The following is a 22,535-nucleotide window of genomic DNA, read 5'->3' as shown; positions in this document are numbered from 1 at the left end:
TATTATATTTTGAAATATATCACTTTATAACTATTGCATATATGCATATATATATTGTGATGTCCTTTGATTTGTGCAATGGGAATCGGATCGTGATGAGATCACGATAATAAGATCGATTCACATTTAAACACAGATCCTAAATAATCCCGATTATAAGTTACTCAAGAGGGACATTGTGATAACCGGACAGATTGGTGTACTGTATACCCGTCCATACGATGGATGCAGCTGGTCTCATAACTGTTCGTGTAGGGACATTAGGGATACAATACAGGTGCTCATTGGAGAATGAGTTCACTGATTGATCCGCTTACAGAATGTCGGATGGTTGATAATGCCTTATTGTCAGACAGCGATTCCGTAGTCCTAGTGGTATATCTGGTCCTTAGACTTGAGACACCAAGGATGTCCTGTATGAGTGCTCCACTCTTTGATACCAGACTTATAAGTTTGGTTGTCCCAAATCTAGTACAACTGGTCATTGGGAGTGGTAGTCGATCTTACGAGGGCTATTGAGTGTTGATATAGGATCATCCACTCTCGGCGTTATGAGAGGAATATCCCATGTATTCTTGCTCAGACAAATCCCTTGCTAGGGTCATTCGGGTTGAGAGAGAAAGAGTTCTCCGGGAGAATCCGATTAGAGCGAGACTCGAGTAGAAACCGTATGGGTTTGACAGCACCATGCTCGATATATGATCTCTAGGATATTAGATGGATGAGGGACTATAGGTACACGGTAACTGAGGACAGACAGGTCCAATGGATTAGATTCCCCTATATCGTTTGGGGACTACGACGTAGTGGCCTAGTATATGCGTAGTCGATGAGTCAAGTGAATTATTACAGAGATAATAATTCACTGAGTTAGAAGGAGTTCTGACAGGTATGACTTACTGCAAGCTCGATATTGGGCCTAGAGGGTCACACACATATGGTAGGCATTGCGATGAGTAGAGGTTCAGATATGAGATATCCGACGGAGCCCTTATCTTATTGGATATCCAATAAGCCCCTAAATTATTGGATCCTATGGACGAGATCTAATAAGAGCCCATGAGAGATTATTGGATAGAGATCCACTAATCTAAAAGGCTTGGGTTATTGGATGCAGATCCAATACCCACTAGGCGAGGATCCATTAGGGTTTGATAGGGGACCTCTATAAATAGGAGGGATTCAGAGCCTCAAAGGCTAGAGCCTTTGCTTGCCTCTCCTATTCTCCTCCCCCTCTCTACCTCAGAGCAGACCTGGAGTTTTAAGGAGCATCGTCGTAGCCCTGTTGTGTGGATCACCACTAGAGAGGAGGACGCTTGACCGCCTTCACTCTCTCCTAAAGACCTGCAAGGAAATAGGGATATACGATCTCCCTAGGTAACACAATCTACTCTATACGCAGTTTTAAGTTTCGCGGATTTTGCGCACCAATCTTCACACGACGACGAACATCTCTTTGGGAATCGGGGATTTTGTTTTCTTGTTCTTCCGCTGCGCATGTGATGTCGCCCCCATGATTTCCCAACAGTGGTATCAGAGCCAGGTTTCGTGTGAATGATTGATTTTGAACTACGTGTGTGTTGTGTTTAGGAAGAATTTTGACGCGAGAAAGGGCAGCAACATTTACTGCCATCGATCTACGTGCGTGTAGCGCAGCCACAAGCAGCACAGGGGCTGCGTCTGCAGCAGCCGGCCGGTGGCCTGCTTGTAGTAGGCTTGCGTCCGGCGGGGCTGGCAGCCCGCAGGCAGAGGCGCCTGCGGTCGTTTCTCCCGCGAGCGAAACCCCCCCCCCCCCCCCCGCAGGGGCGGCCGCCCGGCGGGACAGCACCGCCTGCGGGGGGAGTAGGGATTAGGGCATTCTTGGGCAAAAAGATAGTTTTACCTCTATGCATTTCAGAAATTCAAATTCTATCCTTTTATCCAAATTATGAAAATACCCCTATGAATTCAGAAATTTCCCTATATATCCCTGATTTCATAAAATACTAATTAATTAAAAGGTTTAGTTGATTATTATTTTTATCATTATCTAGTAGTCATACATGATGATGATTATTTATACATGTGATGTATGATGTGTGGACGGATGATCATGGACCGTGTGATGTGTGTACTTGTGATTATTATTATTGAGATCTACGAGCCTCCATTATATTTCTCGTTTATTATCGGGCCTGCGTGCCTATGATTAAGTTGTAATCATATGAGGAGGCGCAGCGGGAGCATGAATGTGATAGCGGGACCCACGAGACGGACGATTGTGATGCATGAATATGCATCGAGATGTTGACGGAACCGACGAGGACGAGATGGACGATCACAAGGCATGGAGATGCACCATTGCACACATAGATCTTGATGTGAGTGATTAGGCCTACTAGCTCGGGCCTAATCACATTAAGTTGTGGTCTATGATCATCTGGTGTGATTACTTATACACATACTAGATATGTATATATATTTGCATGCGATGTAGATATATATTAAATATGTATATGTGTGACATGTCATATTAGGAGACCAAATCATAGAAATATTTCTCTCGATAATATTAAGTCGGTAAACGTGAGGCAATTAGATTGACCCACGTAGCCTTCCATCGTTATAAGTAGGAACCGATTCCCGGTGTAGGTTGAGTTGGTCGAGTCCCTCGAGACTCACCTATATCACGATTCGCTATCTTGCTTACGACATAGAGATGTCACCGGTGACCTGAGGACATGGTATGCTTGGTCGAGTCCCTCGAGGGTATATCATCAAATCAGACTCATCTTGTAACGAAGGTGTTGACTTAACCGAGCATCATGGTTGGTTGAGTCCCTCGAGACCATGGTGATTCGGAGGCCGAACAAGACAGGAATCACATGGAGTTGTGATCGACAAGAGTTGCCTACCTTTTAGGCTTAGTGTGATTGGTCGAGTCCCTCGAGGTTACACTAAGACGCTGATTGGATCTTGATCCCCACTAGAAGTCTACCGGAGACTTCCATTTCATGTGCTGAGGGTGTCGTGTGACTCGTTAGTAAAATAGTGGGAGCATATTAAGATAGAAGTCCATATCTTGATAGTTTATTTCTTGCAAAATCTGCATGTTATTCATTTATACTGCATCTTTATTTTCAGAAAATGTCACTTTCAAATCCCTTACATGGCATACTTGATGTCAACCGCCTCAATGGTCCAAATTATACGAATTGGCTTCGTAACTTGAGAATTGTTCTCACGGTAGAGAAAATCGTGTACGTCCTTGATACAGTAATACCTACATTCGAAGAAGGGGCAAGTGAGGATGAGATCACTCTCTACGTGAAGTACATTGATGACTCCACTCTTGTTCAGTGCTATATGTTGGGCTCTATGACTCCTGAGTTACAGAAACAATATGAAAAGATGGATGCCAGATTCATTCTTCTATATGTCCGTAAATTGTTTGAGGAATAGGGAAGGACTCAGCGATATGAAATATACAAGAGTCTCTTCCGCGCTAGGATGACTGAGGGGACACCGGTTCAGAACCACGTCCTAAAGATGATTGAGTGGATAGAGAAACTCATAGGTCTAGGAATGGTCCTAGAGGATAACTTGTGTGTGGACATTGTGCTTCAGTCCCTACAAGATTCTTTTTCACAGTTCATAATGAATTTTAATATGAACAAACTTGAGATGACTCTCCCAGAGCTCCTCAATATGTTGAGGGAGGTATAGAGTACTATTAAGAAAGAGAAGCCAGTTTTCTATACTGGTGAGACCAAAAAGAAAAGGAAAGCAGAAAGGTCCCTTAAGAAGGGAAAGGGCAAGGGCAGACCAGATAAAGCAAATGTTGCTAAGAAAGACCTAGCAAAGGACAAAAGCCAGTGCTTCCACTATGGCAAAGATGAGCATTGGAAGAGGAACTGCAAAGAGTACCTTATAGAAAGGGCAAAACAAAAGCTTGATGAAGCTTTAGGTACATTTATGATCAGTCTCCATTTGTCAGACTCTTATGATAACACATGGGTATTGGATACCGGTAGTGTTTATCATATATGCAATTCGTTGTAGGTTCTAGCAAGGCCTAGGAGACTAGAGAGAGGCGAGATGGACCTCAAGATGGGTAATTGAGCAAAAGTTGCTGAGTAGCTGTTGGCAAGGTCGCCCTACATCTGCTTGGTGGAGCTTTTATTGCATTAGATGCATGTTATTTTGTTCCTTCTATTATCAAAAACATTATCTCCATTTCATCATTGACAGTTAGTGGATATAAATTAGTTTTCGAGAATAATGGTTGTTCGATATTATTAGATGATAAGATCATCAAGAAAGGAACATTGCATAATGGTTTATTTATGTTAGACATTACTCCACATATCATGAATGTAAATGTGTCCAAGAGGAAACAAGATGAGGTGAACAGTGTATACCTGTGGCATTGTAGGCTAGGTCACATCCATGAAAGAATGATTCAAAAGTTACTAAATGATGGATATCTAGATCCATTCGACTATGTGTCATATGCAACTTATGAGCCTTGCCTTCGTGGAAAACTGACCAACTCTCCATTTAGTGGAACTGGAGAGAGAGCAACTGAGCTGTTGGAACTCATACATAGTGATGTATGTGGACTCATGTCAACTCATGCCATTGGTGGTTACTCCTACTTCATTACCTTTACTGATGATTTCTCAAGGTATGGATATGTGTACTTAATGAAGTACAAGTCCGAGGCCTTTGAGAAATTCAGAGAGTATAAGAATGAGGTGGAGAACCAGACTGGAAAGAGTATCAAAACTCTTTGATCAGATCGAGGAGGTGAGTACTTAAGTATAGAGTTTACTCAGTTCCTCAAGGACCATGGGATATTATCCCAATGGACACCTCCTTACACACCTCAACTCAATGGTATCTCTGAAAGGAGAAATCGTACACTATTAGACATGGTACGGTCCATGATGAGTTTCGCTGACCTACCCATCTCATTCTGGGGATATGCCCTAGGAATCGCAGCTTACCTTCTGAACAGAGTTCCGATTAAGTTGGTAGTGTCTACACCATATGAGATATGGAAAGGGAAGAAGCTTGATCTTAAGATTGTTAAGATTTGGGGCTGTCCTGTCCACGTTAAAAGACACAACCCCGATAAGTTAGAATCAAGGACAGAGCGATGCAAATTTGTGGGATACCCCAAGGAAACTTGTGTGTATTATTTCTATCATCTCAAGGACCAAAAGGTCTTTGTATCTAAGAGAGCAGTGTTCTTTGAGAAGGAACACATTCTTGGCGGTGATAGTGGGAGAATGATAGAGTTGAGCGAGGTTGGAGAACCAAGCTCAGGCACTACTCTACAGCCCGAGTCTGTTCAGGTACCTAATACACAAGTTTCAACTTTACATAGGTCTAATAGAGTATCCGATCCTCCTGAGAGGTATGTGGGACATATTAGAGGAGAGGATGTTGAGGATATTGATCCTCAGACCTACGAGGAGGCTATTATGAGTATAGACTCCAGGAAGTGACAAGAAGCCATGAATTCTGAGATGGATTCTATGTACTCCAACAAGGTTTGGAACCTAGTTGATACGCCCGAAGGTATTGTACCCATCGGTTGCAAGTGGATCTTTAAGAAAAAGATCAGAGTAGATGGAAAGGTAGAGACCTATAAAGCAAGGCTAGTGGCTAAGGGGTATCGTCAAAGACAAGGTGTTGACTACGACGAAACCTTCTCACCCGTAGCAATGCTAAAATCCATCAGAATTCTATTGGCTATTGTAGCACACTATGATTATGAGATTTGGCAGATGGATGTGAAAACCGCATTCCTCAATGGGAACCTCGAGGAGGAAGTGTACATGATGCAACCTGAGGGATTTGTGTCCAAGAACTGTCCAGATAAGGTGTGTAGGTTGCTTAGATCCATTTATGGACTAAAGCAAGCTTCCCAAAGTTGGAACATAAGATTTGATGAGGCAATCAGATCTTATGACTTCATTAAGAACGAAGATGAGCCTTGTGTGTACAGGAAGGTAAGTGGGAGTGCTATCACCTTTTTGGTGTTATATGTGGATGACATCCTGATCATTGGTAATGACGTAGGAATGCTATCCATAATAAAGGCTTGGTTATCTATACATTTCTCCATGAAGGACTTAGGGGAAGCATCCTATATCTTGGGGATTAGAATCTATAGAGATAGATCCAAGAGGATGCTTGGCTTGTCCCAATCCAAGTACATAGAAACCATTGTCAAAAGGTTTGGCATGGAAAATTCTAAGAGAGGTCTCATACCGATGAGACATGGGATATCGCTTTCTACGAGTATGTCCCCAAAGACTCCAGAAGAAAGGGCGAACATGGATATAATACCTTATGCCTTAGCAATAGGGTCTATCATGTATGTCATGCTATGTACTAGGCCTGATATAACGCATGCTCTGAGTGTCACGAGCAGGTATCAGGCGGATCCAGGCTTCGAGCACTGGAAAGTAGTAAAGTGTATCCTTAAGTACTTGAGAAGGACTAAGGATATTTTATTAGTATATAGAGGTAGTAGCCTTAAGGTTGAAGGCTACACAGATTCAAGTTTTCAGTCTGATGTCGATGATAGCAAGTCGAATTCAGGGTATGTGTACACCTTGAATGGAGGAGCAATGTGCTGGAAGAGTTCCAAGCAAGATACTACTATTGACTCGACCATAGAGGCGAAGTACATTGCTACATCAGATGCAGCAAAGGAGGGAGTTTGGGTGAAGAAGTTCATCACAGATTTAGGAGTCGTGCCGGATAGCGAGAAGTCGACTTCCTTATATTACGACAACTATGGGGCGATTACTCAAATAAGGGAACCCGGGTCTCATCAGAAGTGTTCTGAGAATGTTCCAGCTTATCAAGAGATCGTAACCCGAGGAGATGTAGTAGTGGAAAGTGTTCCATCCGAAGATAACATTGCAGATCCACTGACAAAGCCGTTGTCTCAGATTGTCTTTGAGCGTCACAGGGTTCTGATGGGGATCGGACACATAGGTAATTAGCTTTAGGTCAAGTGGGAGATTGCTAGTCATAGATGCCCAACAAGCCAATCACATGAGTGATGACATGTGTGACTTGATACAGAATCTTTTTGCTTATTATATTTTGGCATATATCACTTTATAACTATTGCATATATGCATATATATATTGTGATGTCCTTGGATTTGTGTAATGGGACTCAGATCGTGATGAGATCATGATAATGAGATCGATTCACCTTTAAATACAGAATCCTAAATAATCCCGGTCATAGGTTACTCGAGAGGGACATCTTGATAACCGGACAGACTGGTGTGCTGTATACCCGTCCATATGATAGATGTAGCTAGTCTCATAGCTGCTCATGTAGGGACACTAGGGATACAGTACAGGTGCTCATTGGAGAATGAGTTCACTGATTGATCCGCTTACAGAATGTTGGATGGTTGATGATGCCTTATTGTCAGACAGTGATTCCGTAGTCCTAGTGGTATATCTGGTCCTTAGACTTGAGACACCAAGGATGTCCTGTATGAGTGCTCCACTCTTTGATACCAGACTTATAGGTTTGGCTGTCCTAGATCTAGTACAGTTGGTCATTGGGAGTGGTAGTCGACCTTACGAGGGCTATTGAGTGTCGATAGAGGATCATCAACTCTCGGCGTCATGAGAGGAATATCTCATGTGTTCTTGCTCAGACAAATCCCTAGCTAGGGTCATTCGGGTTGAGAGAGAAAGAGTTCTCCGGGAGAATCCGATTAGAGCGAGACTTGAGTAGAAACTGTATGGGTCTGACAGCACCATGCTCGATATACAATTTCTAGGATATTAGATGGATGAGGGACTATAGGTACATGGTAACTGAGGACAAAGAGGTCCAATGGATTGGATTCCCCTGTATCATCTGGGGACTATAGCATAGTGGCCTAGTACGTCCGTAGTCGATGAGTCAAGTGAATTATTACAGAGATAACAATTCACTGAGTTAGAAGGAGTTTTGACAGGTATGACTCACGGCCAGCTCGATATTGGGCCTAAAGGGTCACACACATATGGTAGGCATTGCGATGAGTAAAGGTTTGGATATGAGATATCCGACGAAGCCCTTGTCTTATTGGATATCCAATAAGCCCTGAATTATTGGATCCCATGAACGAGATCCAATAAGAGCCCATGAGAGATTATTGGATAGAGATCCACTAATCTAAAAGGCTTGGGTTATTAGATGCAGATCCAATACCCACTAGGCGAGGATCCATTAGGGTTTGACAAAGGACCTCTATAAATAGGAGAGATTTAGAGCCTCATAGGCTTGAGCCTTTGCTTGCCTCTCCTATTCTCCTCCCTCTCTCCACCTCAGAGCAGGCCTGAAGTTTTGAGGAGCGTCGTTTTAAGTTCTGCAATCTACTCTATACGCAAGGAAACATGGATATACAAGGAAGGACGCTTGACCTTCTTCACCCTCTCCTAAAGATCTGCAAGGAAACATGGATATACGATCTCCCTAGGTAACACAATCTACTCTATACGCAGTTTTAAGTTTCGCGGATTTTGCACACCAATCTTCGCACGACAACGAACATCTCTTTGGGAATCGGGGATTTTGTTTTCTTGTTCTTCCGCTGCGCATGTGATGTCGCCCCCAAGATTTCCCAACAAATATTAGGGGGGTGTGGTGGCTGCGTTTTGAGATAAGGTGGCTATATTTTTGGGGGAGAAAAACTACAGCAACGTGGAGTGATTATAGCAGCCACATGATTCTAAAAAAAAGTAGGAGAACAAGGTAGAAAAACAAGAGAAAGAAAGGGAAAAAGACAAAGACAATACAAAAATACTATTCTTTATCATCTAGCAGTGTTCTCATCTGAGGTTAGATCAAATCTACAGTAGATTTTTACTATGATTACTTGGGGAGAATTAGGGAGGATTTAGATATTGTGCACAGTGACGTAATCCTTGTATCCCAGTTATTCTCTTGTGACTGTTGTTAGGGTTTTGGGCAAGAGATTGAGATTTGTATATTCATTATTCTTATAGTGGATTATCTCTAGTTTACCCCATGGTTTTTACCCTTCACATTGGAGGGGTTTTTCATGTATATCTTGGTGTTATATTTGATTGTGGTTCTATTTAATTCCGTTGTATGTTATGACCTGCTAGTATTTGTTTATATACAAAAGTTATTTCTTTTTATATTCCATTACAAGATAGCATATTTTTGCATCTTCTTGAGATTTCAAGCTAGGAATTCTTGGTGATGTTCAAGATAGCAATTTCTTCTCTTTTGAGAAGTGTAATTTTTGCTTTCTTCTTGAATTGTGCGAGCTAGCAAATTTGCTTTTTAGCATATTTTGCTCCCCCTTTACATCAATTTTCAAATTATGACAAAGGTAAATATCAATCTTATTTGTGCATCATTATATTTTCAAATTAAAATATGCACATTTTTAAAAACCTTACATTTCATTTTTCATGCACGATACCTAATAAATTATCATTATGAGCATATCATACATATTAAGCATTTATCAATATTTTGATCATGATGCCAAACATTCATCATTTAAAGCATTCATGATACACATCATATGCATCACATATATCATTACAATAAAAAGCATATGCATCATTCCAAATCATAAATGTTTCAAATCATGATGGTATTAATTTGTCAAATTACATCCTACCATGCATGATAATAACTTTTCCCTCTTTTATCATTGTAAACAAGAAAGAATAAGGGAACAATAAAATAATATAAAATATTTCAATAATTTCAAGGCATACAAGCCATAAATCATGTCATGAAAGATAAGACATCTTGAATTACAAAAGACATGATTCATTTTATCAAATCTCTTCTTTTTATAAATAGCAAAAATTATAGGTGTACAAAGAAGAGATCTTGATTAAAAAAAATCTCAAGTAGTAAATCCAAGAAATCAAGATCATGATTTGAATACAAACTCATTCAAATTCAAATCGTCAAATCAAAATTATTTTCAAGAGATTCATAAAAAGATGATCAAATAGATTCATCAAAGTCAATAAGATAGAGAAAAAATTTTTTCAAGAAAAATACTTTTCTCTTTTTAGTTATTTTTGTGATTTACTTCATTCAAGCATGCCCCTTTTTTATTTATGTCAAATAAAAATATGCATCAATATTTAGAATTGAAAAATAAATTTCGTCATAAAAATCATTTATCTTGCTTATAACCAAAAAAGCCACTTTTATTACCGTGAAAATCAATAATCCATAGATATCAAGAATCATAATGCATAATTTCAAAATTTATTAAGTATGATCAAAACATGGTTTTAAAATATTTAATATTTTTATTACATAATTATATCATTATGCATCATCGAAATTGATTTCATAAAGCAATTTTCTTTTTAGGTGAATCAACTTTTCATGCTTAGTTTTCCAAACAAAAGCCATGCATCATCATTAGGCATGATATCAAACTTCTTAATATTTTCATTAAAACATCAAGTATGGTTTTACTCAAATTCAGAAATCATCAAGATACATATTATTTATTCTTGAAAAAACATACATATAATCATTATTAGATTTAAATCTAACATTTTATTCCATTATAAAACATGTAATTTTTATTATCATTTTTAAAATTACTAGCATGAACATAATTTTTGTATTATCATTTTTAAACATATAATTTTCAAGAAAAATAATTATTTTTAAAAAAATAAATGCATCATGAAAAGCATCATGTAATTTTGAAATAGATTAAGGGGATTTTGATTACCTCATCGTTGAAAGCCATTGAGGTGTAGTTTGCTTCCTCGCCTTTGTTGACTTTCTCCTCATCTTCGGAGGAGCTTGATTCATCCCAATTTGTGTTCTTCTTCTTGCATTCAAAGCAAGTAGTTGTATTCTTTTTATTCTTTAATTTTTATTTCATTAACTTTTTAAATTTCTTAATGAGTTCAAGTTTACCATCACTTGAGCTTGTGATTGAGTGGTCTTCAAATGTTCTAAGTTCAAAATCCTTCTTGTTCTTTGGAAGATGATTCTTGAGTTCTTCATGTGCATTGTACGTCATTTCATAGGTAATCAAAGACCCTATTAGTTCTTCGATAAAAAAAGTATTTAAATTTTTTGATTCTTGAATAGCGATTACTTTTGAATCCCAAGTTTTAGAAAGTGAGCGCAAAATCTTGTTAACGAGTTCAAAATTTGAAAAGCTTTTACCAAGTGCTTTTAGACTATTGACGACATCCGTAAAATGGGTGTATATATCTCCAATAGTCTCACTTGGTTTCATATGAAAAAGTTCAAAATCATACATTAAAAGATTGATTTTCGAATCTTTTACTCTACTTATGCCTTCGTGTCGTGTGTGACTTCTAATATGTGCTAAATCTCAAAAGTCGTTTCACAAGTAGAAACTCAATTAAACTCGTTTTTGTCTAAAGTGCAAAATAAGGTATTCATAGCCTTTGCATTTAGAGAAAAAGCATTCTTCTCCAAATCATTCCAATAGTTCATTGAAAGAGAAGACCTTTGAAAATCGAATTCGACTATATACCATAAATCGAGATTCAATGAAAGCAAGAAAACTCTCATTTGAGTTTTCCAATAAGTGTAGTCCGTCCCATTGCAAAAGGGAGGATGAATGAGAGAGTGACCCTCTTGAAAGCCGAAAAGTGTCATTTCTCTTTGGGTGTTAAACCAAATTAGAAAACCATGGCTTTGATACCAATTGTTAGGATCGGGGGTTGGCACTAAGAGGGGGGGTGGATTAGTGCAGTGATAAAATAATGTCGGTTTAAAAACTTCATTGCGATTAAAATCGTTTCCGACGTAAAACTGTTTCGTAAAGGTAATACTTTGAAAACATACATAAAAGAGTAGTGGATGTAAAGACTTAGTTTGCAGTAAAGTAAATATCAAGAATAAAATGCAAACTAGATTTTAGAGTGGTTCGATCAACGTGACCAACATCCACTTTCGGCTTCCTCCACCGACGAGGTCACCGGCGTCCACTAGAGGTCTTCCTTCAATAGGCGAAGACCAACTACCTTTTACACCCCTCTTCTCCTTTTCACAGGTTTAGGAGATAACCCTTACAAGCACTCGCTTACTCCTCTCTCAAACTAGCCTAACACTTAGAAGAGGGAGAGGAGATTGCATAAGATTTTAGTAGCATTTCTTTCTTTTTAAACTCTTTGTGCTTATGTGCTTTAACCAGAGATGAGAGGGGTATTTATAGGCTTCAAGTTAATTCAAACTTGGAGCCTAAAACTTTTCCATCCTGGGTTCCCCGGGCATGGGTGATACTACTACCTACGCTGGGCGGTACCATCGCCCGGTGTCAGTCTGACGCTGACACTGCCCTGGGCGATACTACCGCCTAGGGAGTAGTGCTGGGTGGTACCACTACCTGGCACCCTGCCAAGGGTGGTACAATTGCCCAAACTAGCGGTACCACCGTCTGACATAGTCTCAAAGACTGTGTCATGACGGTGAGACTTCTTGGGTCATTGTTTGGGCCTCTTATTGGGCCCAACACAGTCCTTATATGGGCCTAGCTGGCCCCTAATTGGGTTGGCCCAAATCCAAACCCAATTATGTGCTAACTACGATTCCTAAGACATAATCTGAGCTAAACAAGTTCGTAAGTCTATTCTTCCAACGAGCTTCTAACGATCTTCTAGTGAACTTCCGACGAACTCTCTGTAATGTTCTGGCGGACTCTCGACAAGCTCTTGGACTTCACGAAGATCTTCTTGGCGAGTTTCAACGAGCTTCTCTAGCAAGCTCTGAGATTTCTCGGCTGGTTCCACGAGAACTTCTGACGAACGTCCAAACTTCCGACGAACTCTCGAACTCCCAATGAAATCACATCCTTGACTCCGGGACTTCATTTTGCTTCATACCTTGCTATCATAGTTAATCCCACACATGTAAAAATATACTTCGATCTAGACAATTAATACTAAGCATTAATCATATTGTCCAGCATGTCATTGGTCCCTCGACGCTTCGTCCGATTCTTCAACGCATCGTCCTCTCTTGCGACCTATTGCCCAATCGGCCAGTTGACTCCGCAACTCCGATATCCTTAACGCAATATTCGCTCTTCTTAGCCCGATGCCCGAATCCACGGTCCGAAGCCTTCTGTCGATACGTCGATCGTTCCTCCAGCCCAACGTCTAATCTTCTGACATGTTTTCCCTTGGCACAACATGATTCTTCCTGCTTTAATTATCTCATCTTTATCGAAGCATCCTGTATCACTCAAAACGTAGATTAAAACATAAACACTTATCGATTGGTTTCATCATCAAAATTCGAGATTCAACACCCTCATTATTAATCGTGGGTGAGGAAGGAGATGGCATAACCCATGCCCTTTGGGTGTCGACCAGGGGTAAGGAAACAAAGGGAAGGCTCATGCGCCCTCACCATTGGCTGCAAGGGAGGAAGGAGAGGGAGTGACCTATATACCTTTATCATCCACTATAGGGGGGATGGTTGTGAGCTTTCATTATTGACCATAGGTTAGGAAGGAGGAGTGGCTTGTGCACTCATGCCATCACCCGTATGCTCCTCTTATGTCATTGATCACAGGTGAGGAAGGAGGAACGTGACTCATAGGGTCTGCAGAGATAAGGGTAGTATAGGGAGACAAGGGCGATGGTGAAGGATGGAGGCATCGATGAATCTGACAGTGCATCTAATGAAGATAGGGGTAAAATAATCTTTTTATATGATCAAGATTACTGTAGAAGTATTTTTAAAGTAGGAGAGTTTTACAAGAAATTCTTAAGGTTAGAAGTTTTTTTTTTTTTTTTTGAGAATTTAACTAGTTTTGGCGCAAAGCATTTTTATACTTACTTAAATGCAAAAACAAATTATCTATTTCTTTTTTCCACTAAATGCCACATTAAATACTGTTGTTTTCCTTAGTCACTCATTTATTTTATCGTCAGCTCTCCTCCTTTTCAAAACCATTATATTGACACAATCCATTATATTGAACCGATCCAAAAATTAAACTGGTTCAAAATAAATAATAATTCATAAATTAAATAATATTAATATATATTAATAAAAATAAAAAAATATGAAATTAATTTTAAATTTATAAAAATAATAAAACAAATATTTATATATTTGAAAAAAATATATATAATATAAAATTTTGAAAATATTTAAATATTATCATTTATTTTTAAGCCTTTAAAATAGCTTTTTTTTTATTGATACGACCATTAAAAAAATTAAATTTATTCAGAAAATACCAGAATATGTTTTAAAATACCCTTAAAATAGCTTCTAAATAGGTCTGACATCTATTCTAGAAGTTAAATAGGTCCGAAAAAAAAAACATGATTTAGACTCACATACATTATATTTGGGCAATTTAAAAACAGTTTAACTAGGTTAAAACCGGGTCAAAATAAGTTAAATATATTTTTTAATTTATTTAATTTATGACAAAATTTGACAAAAAATGTCATAATTCCATTTAATATTTTTTAATATTTAAGCTTCTTAACAGGTTTAAAATCTATTATGAAAGTATGGTCTAAAAAAATTCATGATTTAGACCCACTTGCATTATTTTTGGAGTAATTTAAAAAACAATATAACTGGATCAAAACCTGATCAAAATATAACTTTTTATATTTTATAGTATTTATTTGATTTTATATATTATTTTTAAATTATGAATACTTTATTTTTCATTTTTGATAAAATTTAATATTTTATATAATATTTCATAATATTTGAGCTTCTAAATAGGTTTGAAACCTACTCTGAAATTTTGGTCTAAAAAAATCGTGATTTAGATCCACTTACATTATTTTTGGGGGCAATAATAGTGTGACTGATTCAAAGCCTAATCAAAACAAGTTAAAATTTTCAGAAAACCTTTGAATCGCTATCAGTCGAACAAAAAATATAACATTTCTATTTTAAGAAATTTATTTGTTTTGGTATTTTGGACTATGAATATACTAAAAATTTCTAATTTCTTTAATTTTTGAGAAAATTTCATACTTCCATTCAATATTTTCTAATAATTTAGCTTGAAATATATTATGAAAGTTCGGCCCAAAAAATCATAGGGCAACTAAAATATTATATAAAAATATCAAATTTTATGAAAAATTAAAGATATTAAAAATTCAAAACATTCATAATTTAAAATATCGAAGAAAAAAATCAAATAAGTTTCCTAAAGTAGAAACCATGAAGATTTCCCAAAATTTTGAACTTGTTTGAATTAAGTTTTGACCAAGTTACATTATTTTTTAATTGCCCCTAAAATTAGTTTAATTGGGTTTAAATCATAATTTTTTTGGACCATACTTTCACAATAGGTTTATTTAGAAGCTCAAATATTATAAAATATTAAATGGAAGGATGATATTTTGTCAAAAATTGATGAAGTTAAAAAAAAATTCATAGTATTCACAATCTGAAAATATCAAATAACTTTTCTAAAATAGAAAAAAGATATATTTTTGTGCATTGAGAATCAATTTAAAGGTTCTTTAATAGTTTTAACTTGTATTGATTGGGTTTTTAAATTACCCTTAAAAAAAGTGTTAGTGGGTCTAAATCATGGTTTTTTAGACCAAAATTTCATAATAGGTTTCAAATATATTTAGAAGCTTAAATATTAAATAAAAACATGATATTTTATCAAAAATTAAGAAAGTAAAAAGAAAAAAAAGATAAAAACTGGTCAAGTGTTACTTTTGTCATCATGAAAATTCGAGGCTCTCTGTCACAACTTTTGAAAAAGGGGATGCTAACTAAGAATTTTGTAAAATAAGGGGCTTTTCTAGGGAATTTGTCCATTAATTACTACTATGGCTGTAAATATGAGTTAGGTCCAAAAATTAAGACCTAAAATTTAAATTAAGTAGGGTAAATAATAATTTTTTAACGAAAGTGTCCCTACGTTTATTATTATTATTATTATTATTATTATTATTATTATTATTATTATTGATTGATCGATTCATAGAATGAATAGGTCCATCGATCTTGGACTAGTGTAAAGGTGAACTGATATAATTCTTTAGTGTTTTTAATAAGATTATAATATTTTTTAAATATTATAAACCTATCCATCCAAAAATGTAACTCATAAGAGAAAGTCTTCATATTTATTTGTTTATGTTGATAAACCAATAAGAGTACATATTTGAAATCTTATATTTTTCATATGAGTCGGTTTCATTGGGTTTTGAGTCTATTTATTTTAGCTACAATGTTTTGATAGAGATATCTGTCAAAAACATGATAAACATGTAAAAAAAAATACTATAACTAATATGTAAGTCTCTATATTCGATTGCTATTGTTTCCAAAACATATTTAAAACTTTATTTTTGTGTTAAGTTTCATTTAGTTTTGAATCCATTTGTCTTAATTATAATATTTTTAAATAAAACATTATTTAAAAAAAAAAAACTATAATTGACATGAAAATCCTCATTCCTAAACCAGTAAGGATAATTGTTTGAAACTCTATTTTTATATATAAGTTTTAGGATAAATTTTTAATAATTTTATATATGCATGTCGTAGGATGTTGGGAGGAGAAAATTGTGTTAGTTCATGATAGGGATAATCTTTTAGATCATGTTAGCGGTATTTTGGAGATTGTGAAAAGGTGATGACACCCCCATAAGAAATTTTAAAATGAGATCATCTCCGCTAAAATATTCAGAAAAGACCAAATACAAAACTATGTCTGCATCGTTGTTTAAGAAAGGGAACCACACGCCCAATGGGGATCAGGTGGAAGTCCTTCCGAGTTCTTGCAACTTGCTTGCGGTCATAAATCCAAATATTTCGTCTTCAAGAAGCATGCATTTATTGGTCAAAAGAATCTTGATAATGATTGTTTGTGGTCTTAGTGTCATTTTCAAATCTTCATCGACTGACAAATAAACATCGACCATATACAAATAACCTTTCAAGTTAATAGATGATATATCTTTGAGATCCATACAAGAAAAACTAATTACACAGAGGCAGGAATTAATGTCAAAAACTTGCAACCATGCAGCAGCAAATTGTGAATCCAAAGGAGTAGAATTGCCGCTGAACAACCACAAACATCAACCCTTATCTAGTGCACACCTTTTTTTGCAAGAATAAAACTAAGAAAAATTGTACTAAACCAAGAACCGAAAAAAGGATAAACAACTGATGCAAAAAATAGTGTACTACACTTTCAATCGCGACTTGTCATCTTCCGTCTGCCATTTGAATCAATTGTATCCATATATAATAGCAGAAATCTGACAAGAAGTGACATAAAAAAGAAGAATCTTAACTACTTTTCTGTTTACAAGGTTGGTTTTGCATATTATAGAAAAGGAAATAGTACATCACACTGGAAGCTAACCAGAAAACGCCCATCTCGTGTTTGCATAGAGATAAATGTAGAGAGTATCTCATATAAGATCAAATTCATCACCTAAATCTGATGTCATCTGCCCTTCCCTTTGGCAAATTGAAGTACAAGGAATACTGTTAGCGGTCAGTTCCACAACAACGGCTTATTTCAGTCGCCATACATGGAAAGGATAAATGTTGTAGGATGCTAACACAAAGGCTTATCTCAGTGTGCAAGAAATTTGGTCACCCAGCACTATGTAAATGATGCGCACTTTCTTCAGTTTTTTGGGTCATAACATCAGATTCCACTTTGTCAGTTAGCAAACCAATTGGACTAAACATCGGCCTTCGTCTACTGTTAGATAACAAAATGCATATGCGATGATGTATTGCACGTCTTCCAGAAAGAGTCGATGCTACACCACCAGCATCCTGCAATGTTGCTCCATGATCATCCTCTAATGTAGGAGGGGCATTCAGATCAATTCTTTGTACAGCAACTAGAGGTGGCAGTGATATGGATTGTTGAAAATATGAAGTGGCATTAATATGTTCAGCAACTTCTGTTTCAGTGCCAAGACCTAAACATTCACCATTGCGTGCTCTTTCGTCAGTCACAGTACCTTGGTTTTGTGAAGTTGATGATCCATTAGTTGCGGACCTACAACAATCACAATACCAACTGCCTTCCGGTACTTCCCTCCCAAGACCAACACAATATGTATGTGCACAAGAATCACAAATATCACAGAGTAACATAAGACCATCATCTCCATCTTGTTGGCATTCTGTGCACACAACACTCCCATATGGATCCAGCATTTGCCTAATTTCTTCTTCTGAAGGTTGATAAACCTATAAAAATATATAAACAAAATGCGAGGATGAAAAAGTAACAGAAGAAGCAGAGCACTTGAAAGTCAAACTAAAGCTGCATCCGTTCCCACGTAAAAAGAAACAGAAAAAAACAAACAAAAATGATATTCAATGAGTGGTTCTGTAAATAAAAGGCCCAGCATGCAGCTGCTAAATTAGAGATTCCATATAATTTATAAAACATTGCATCAGTACATTAAGAAAAGCACATTTTCAGAGGTGCTTCCTTCTCAAGCAAAAGAAGCAACTGCAAAATTTCATGTTTCAATTCAACTAATCCTCAATATTTCCCAGCACTCTGCTAATTATTGATGCATAGACACTTGAAATGAAATGATATATAGTTAAAAACAAAGAAGGTAAGTTTCAGAAGATACCTTTTACAAACAATAAACAGTCATCAAGCTTATAAATCTTCTGACAAGTAAACAAGTAAAATGAAGGTTGGCATGGTATATCCATACATATCAATCATCCGAAAGTTCATAGTGGAGTCTTAGGGCATTCTACACAATTCAAGAAGTGCAAAAACTGTAGAAGAAATTAGTCAGTACAAAAATTAAACTAAATTATGACTCTCAAACTAAACTTGCTATTAGTCAGGCTACAGTTGAAACAAGCAGGTAAGATAATCATATTCAATGTCTTAATGACCCTACCAAGAATGAAAAATGAATACTGCATATAAAAGTTATTACGGAAGTTCTACAACAATAACTGAACATAGGAAAAACTCCATTCATGACCCTTTCTCATATTTGGAACTCTCTATCTTCTTGGACGGATCTAGACTCAACAAGACTCAAAATGAACCTAATCTAAACTTGGTCTACACTTCAAACCTAACTTCACATACATCCTCCATCCACTGACCTACCAAAATGATATGCTTAAGTTTTCAATCATATCATCAAGTAGGTCAAAGAATAATTTCTTTAATTTGATCATCATTAATATTGCATCTATCACACAGTCCATAATTCATGCATGTTAACATTTTCATTGTGACTAAACTAATCAAATGCAGTAATGCAAAAAACAGATTCTGACATAATTGTCCTGAACATTTAAGCACATGGACTAACTAAATGTTAGCAGAGAACAAGGAAATGCTTCCTGAAGGAAATATAACAAGTAAAAAACAGTTGCATTTTCAACAAAAACATATTAGAGCACAAATGAAATACCTGATTGCGCACTTGGATGCTTACAACCTTCCTCATGCCAAACCCAGGATCAGACCTAGAGGACTTGGTGATAGTTGAAAACCTCCTCTTGCAAACTGGACATCTTGACTCCACTTTCGACCACTCCATTATGCATTTGAAGCAGAAAAAATGTGCGCAGCAATCCAGTTCTCCTTGAATTGTCCTCGTCCGCTCTTCTGCTAAGCAGATCCCACAAATCTGCTTCTGCAACTCATCACCTTCTTTCTCTTTACCTTTCTCTTCATCCTCGGTAGTGTTTATTGGCTTTGGCGGATTAATGGCTCCTCCAACAACCAGATCGTCCAACTCAAAGATCATGTAATCAGAATCCGATAATGACTCTGATATAACCGACGATCTCTTCCTCCTCTTTACATTCTTGAGCTTATTCCGTTCTTTATGAAATGCAATTCGATTCTTAACGAGAAGACCCTCTTTAGAATATGGGAAATCAGAATCATCATCGTCATCGTCCGATTTTCTTCTCCGTATTCTCTTTTCTGATCTCTTTTGCTTAAAAACCCTCGATTTCCGTTTCTTTGTACGCCGTTTGAGATCTCCTTTCTTTCCAGAGGCCAAGGAAACCTCCTCTTCATCGTGACTGTCATCACCGCCATCATCTGGAAGAAAATCCTCATCATGGTCATCATCGTCCTCTTCCTCCTCGGCGTAATCCAAGGCCACAAGGTTCCGCCGGCAAGATCTGAACCAATCCTTAGTCTCTTCCTCCTCGTCATCAACCAAAGCCCCGGATCTCTGCGCCCTACCGTTCCACGGCATCGATCTCGGTGACTCTACCTCCTCCTCCACGGCCACCGCCTCATCCTGGTCTTCCTCCTCATCATCGTAATCGATCTCCCGCTCCTCTTCGGAGCCGCAGGTGGATTCGCCGAACTCGAACTCCTCCTCGGTGGCATCCGCATCGAGGGATTCGCTGAAGCCCTCCTCCTCAACATCCTCATCTTCTGCTCCAAAGAGGTACTCCTTGTCTTCTTCGTCGTCGGAGGCATCGCGCCTTCGTTTCCGTTCACCATGGGCCTTTTTGTAACTAACCCCCCTACTCTTTCCCATAATATCAAAATGGCCCTTCAACAGGGATCAATCGCTAAATCTAGTAGTTTACACAGAGAAGAGGCAGAGGAGGAAGAGAGACGAGGAGAAGGGGAGGAGCAGAGAGGATGATGCTGCCTGCGGGACGTGAGAGGAGTAGAGCTGCTGGAAAGAGCACACCGATTAGCCAAAATTTAACTCGCTTTCGTATACGTTCTTTCCATGTTCCGACGGGCGGACAGCGTGTTGAATTTGACCGGTCGTGCGCCAATCCATGGGCCGATGATACCAACAGAAGTTTCTGTGCACTCACTTAACGAACGTGAGACTCAGATGCTCGTGACAGTCTCATTGAGAGAATAATAAGTCGTCCACGGAGCCCACAGGAACAGAAAGGTTGAACCACCTAAGCATGAGATATATGGATGAGATTATATTTATTTATTAAGAGATTAATAAATATTATTATATAAAAAAAAGTAATATTAAAATTTAAAATTAAATAATAATATATCTAAATTTACGAGGTGTATCTTTGGATACTGTTCGAAAAATCTTTATTTGGTCTATAAATATGTTATCGTCAATCCAATATCTATAGTGATATTGTTTTACAAGGTGAGTGATAAATTTAAGAAGAATTTCTAATCTAACACCTCAATACTGTGATTATAATATTTAAGTTATGTGAATAAGATTAGATTTATTTATTAACAGATCTATTATAAGCATTACGCATCTCAATCGGGTACCAAGCACTAAAAAATGCAGGATTAAATAGGGTAAGATAAATAATTATAATTAAACTACAACATATCATTTTTTTTAATAGTAACAAGTTGAAAATAGATATTCAATAGCTAATAGATCTTTTCAATATTACTGTGTTTACTGGCCATTTCCAGGCAGGCTTGTTCCGCTCTCGGATTTAATGCTCGACGGTCCACATTTATAATCTTAAGTTACAACTCAATTCCAACTGTAAGAAGCACAGCAAGTCAAAGGTGGAGTGTGAGAACTGATTTAAAATTGAGTTAGACTTGAGCTAATCAACCGAGTCAACTAGAGATGTTGATAAAGTCAATATTTCATTGATCATCCTTATCTCTTTCTTACTGTAGTATGTTAGGATTGTAATGACACAAAGAGACGCGTGAATTAGTATTACAGTAAATTTTAATTGATTTAAAATTTTAATTAATATATCTATATTAGAAATGTGATTAATTAAAAATACAAATAAGAGTTATGAGTAAGGTAAACGAGTAAACAACAATAAATCAAAAACAAGAGAAGTAATACAAAATAATTTATAGTGATTTAGTTTTTCTAATTTATGTCCATTCTCGATTCCCCTGAGGCTGTCAATTTTCACTATCGATCTTTTTTTTAATGGGTGAAGATCAACTACCCGTGTTATAGCTTTTCTTCTTTTAACAAGCTTAGAAGCTAATCTCCACACTTACTCTTTTATAAGATTTCTCACATCCTATAACTTAGAGTCACATCTAAACTTAAGAAGGAGTAAGAAGACTCCAACAATGCTCAAAAGAGAGAGCTATATCCCTTCATAAACTCATAATTTGATGCTCCATCAACTAAGCCTTAGTGAGATATTTATAGGCCCCCAAAATACTTCAAATGGGAATCAAAAATTTTAAATCTTCGAGATATGGGTGGTACTACCGCTAACACCTGTCACCCCCCTGAATTAATGCATTCAAGATGTGTGGACCTATTTTAACTCAAAAATATTGTAATTAATCAACAATCTAATCTAGGATCCAAACTAACATTTGAGAAGATTGAAAAAAATATTCACTCAAACATCATTCACATCTATGTTGAATCTCATATTTTGATGAAGAAACAAATTGATAGTGTTTATTTGATCTGCGTTTTGAGTAACGTAGGAAGCTTCGATTAGGGAGAGATAATTGAAAGCAAGAAGAATCATATTGGGCTGGAGTGGAACATGTCAGAAGATCAGACGTCGAGCTGGAGGATCGGTCGAT

General features: G+C 37.1%; 1 protein-coding gene across 1 annotated transcript; it reads right to left on the bottom strand.

Annotated features, from left to right (window-relative positions):
* Window positions 1-17,297: 17,297 nt before the first annotated feature.
* LOC135651981 (uncharacterized) lies at window positions 17,298-20,729 on the bottom strand. The gene is made up of 2 exons (XM_065172684.1): window positions 19,450-20,729; window positions 17,298-18,241 (listed from the first exon to the last, which is right to left on the bottom strand). Exons 1-2 carry the CDS (start codon window positions 20,539-20,541, stop codon window positions 17,630-17,632), a joined length of 1,704 nt encoding a protein of 567 aa, XP_065028756.1. The 5' UTR covers window positions 20,542-20,729; the 3' UTR covers window positions 17,298-17,629.
* Between the last annotated feature and the right edge of the window lie 1,806 nt (window positions 20,730-22,535).

The sequence above is a fragment of the Musa acuminata genome, chromosome BXJ3-10, assembly GCF_036884655.1.
Source record: "Musa acuminata AAA Group cultivar baxijiao chromosome BXJ3-10, Cavendish_Baxijiao_AAA, whole genome shotgun sequence".
Lineage (NCBI taxonomy): Eukaryota > Viridiplantae > Streptophyta > Magnoliopsida > Zingiberales > Musaceae > Musa > Musa acuminata.
Note: the sequence above shows the minus strand (reverse complement) of the source record. Positions and strands in the feature narration are given on the sequence as shown.

Excerpts from the sequence above, each read along its gene's own strand:
- LOC135651981 (XM_065172684.1), bottom strand. The coding sequence starts at position 20,541 with ATGGGAAAGAGTAGGGGGGTTAGTTACAAAAAGGCCCATGGTGAACGG. Across the intron at positions 18,242-19,449 it reads GCATCCAAGTGCGCAATCAG|GTTTATCAACCTTCAGAAGA; the intron begins GTATTTCATTTG and ends ATATTTTTATAG.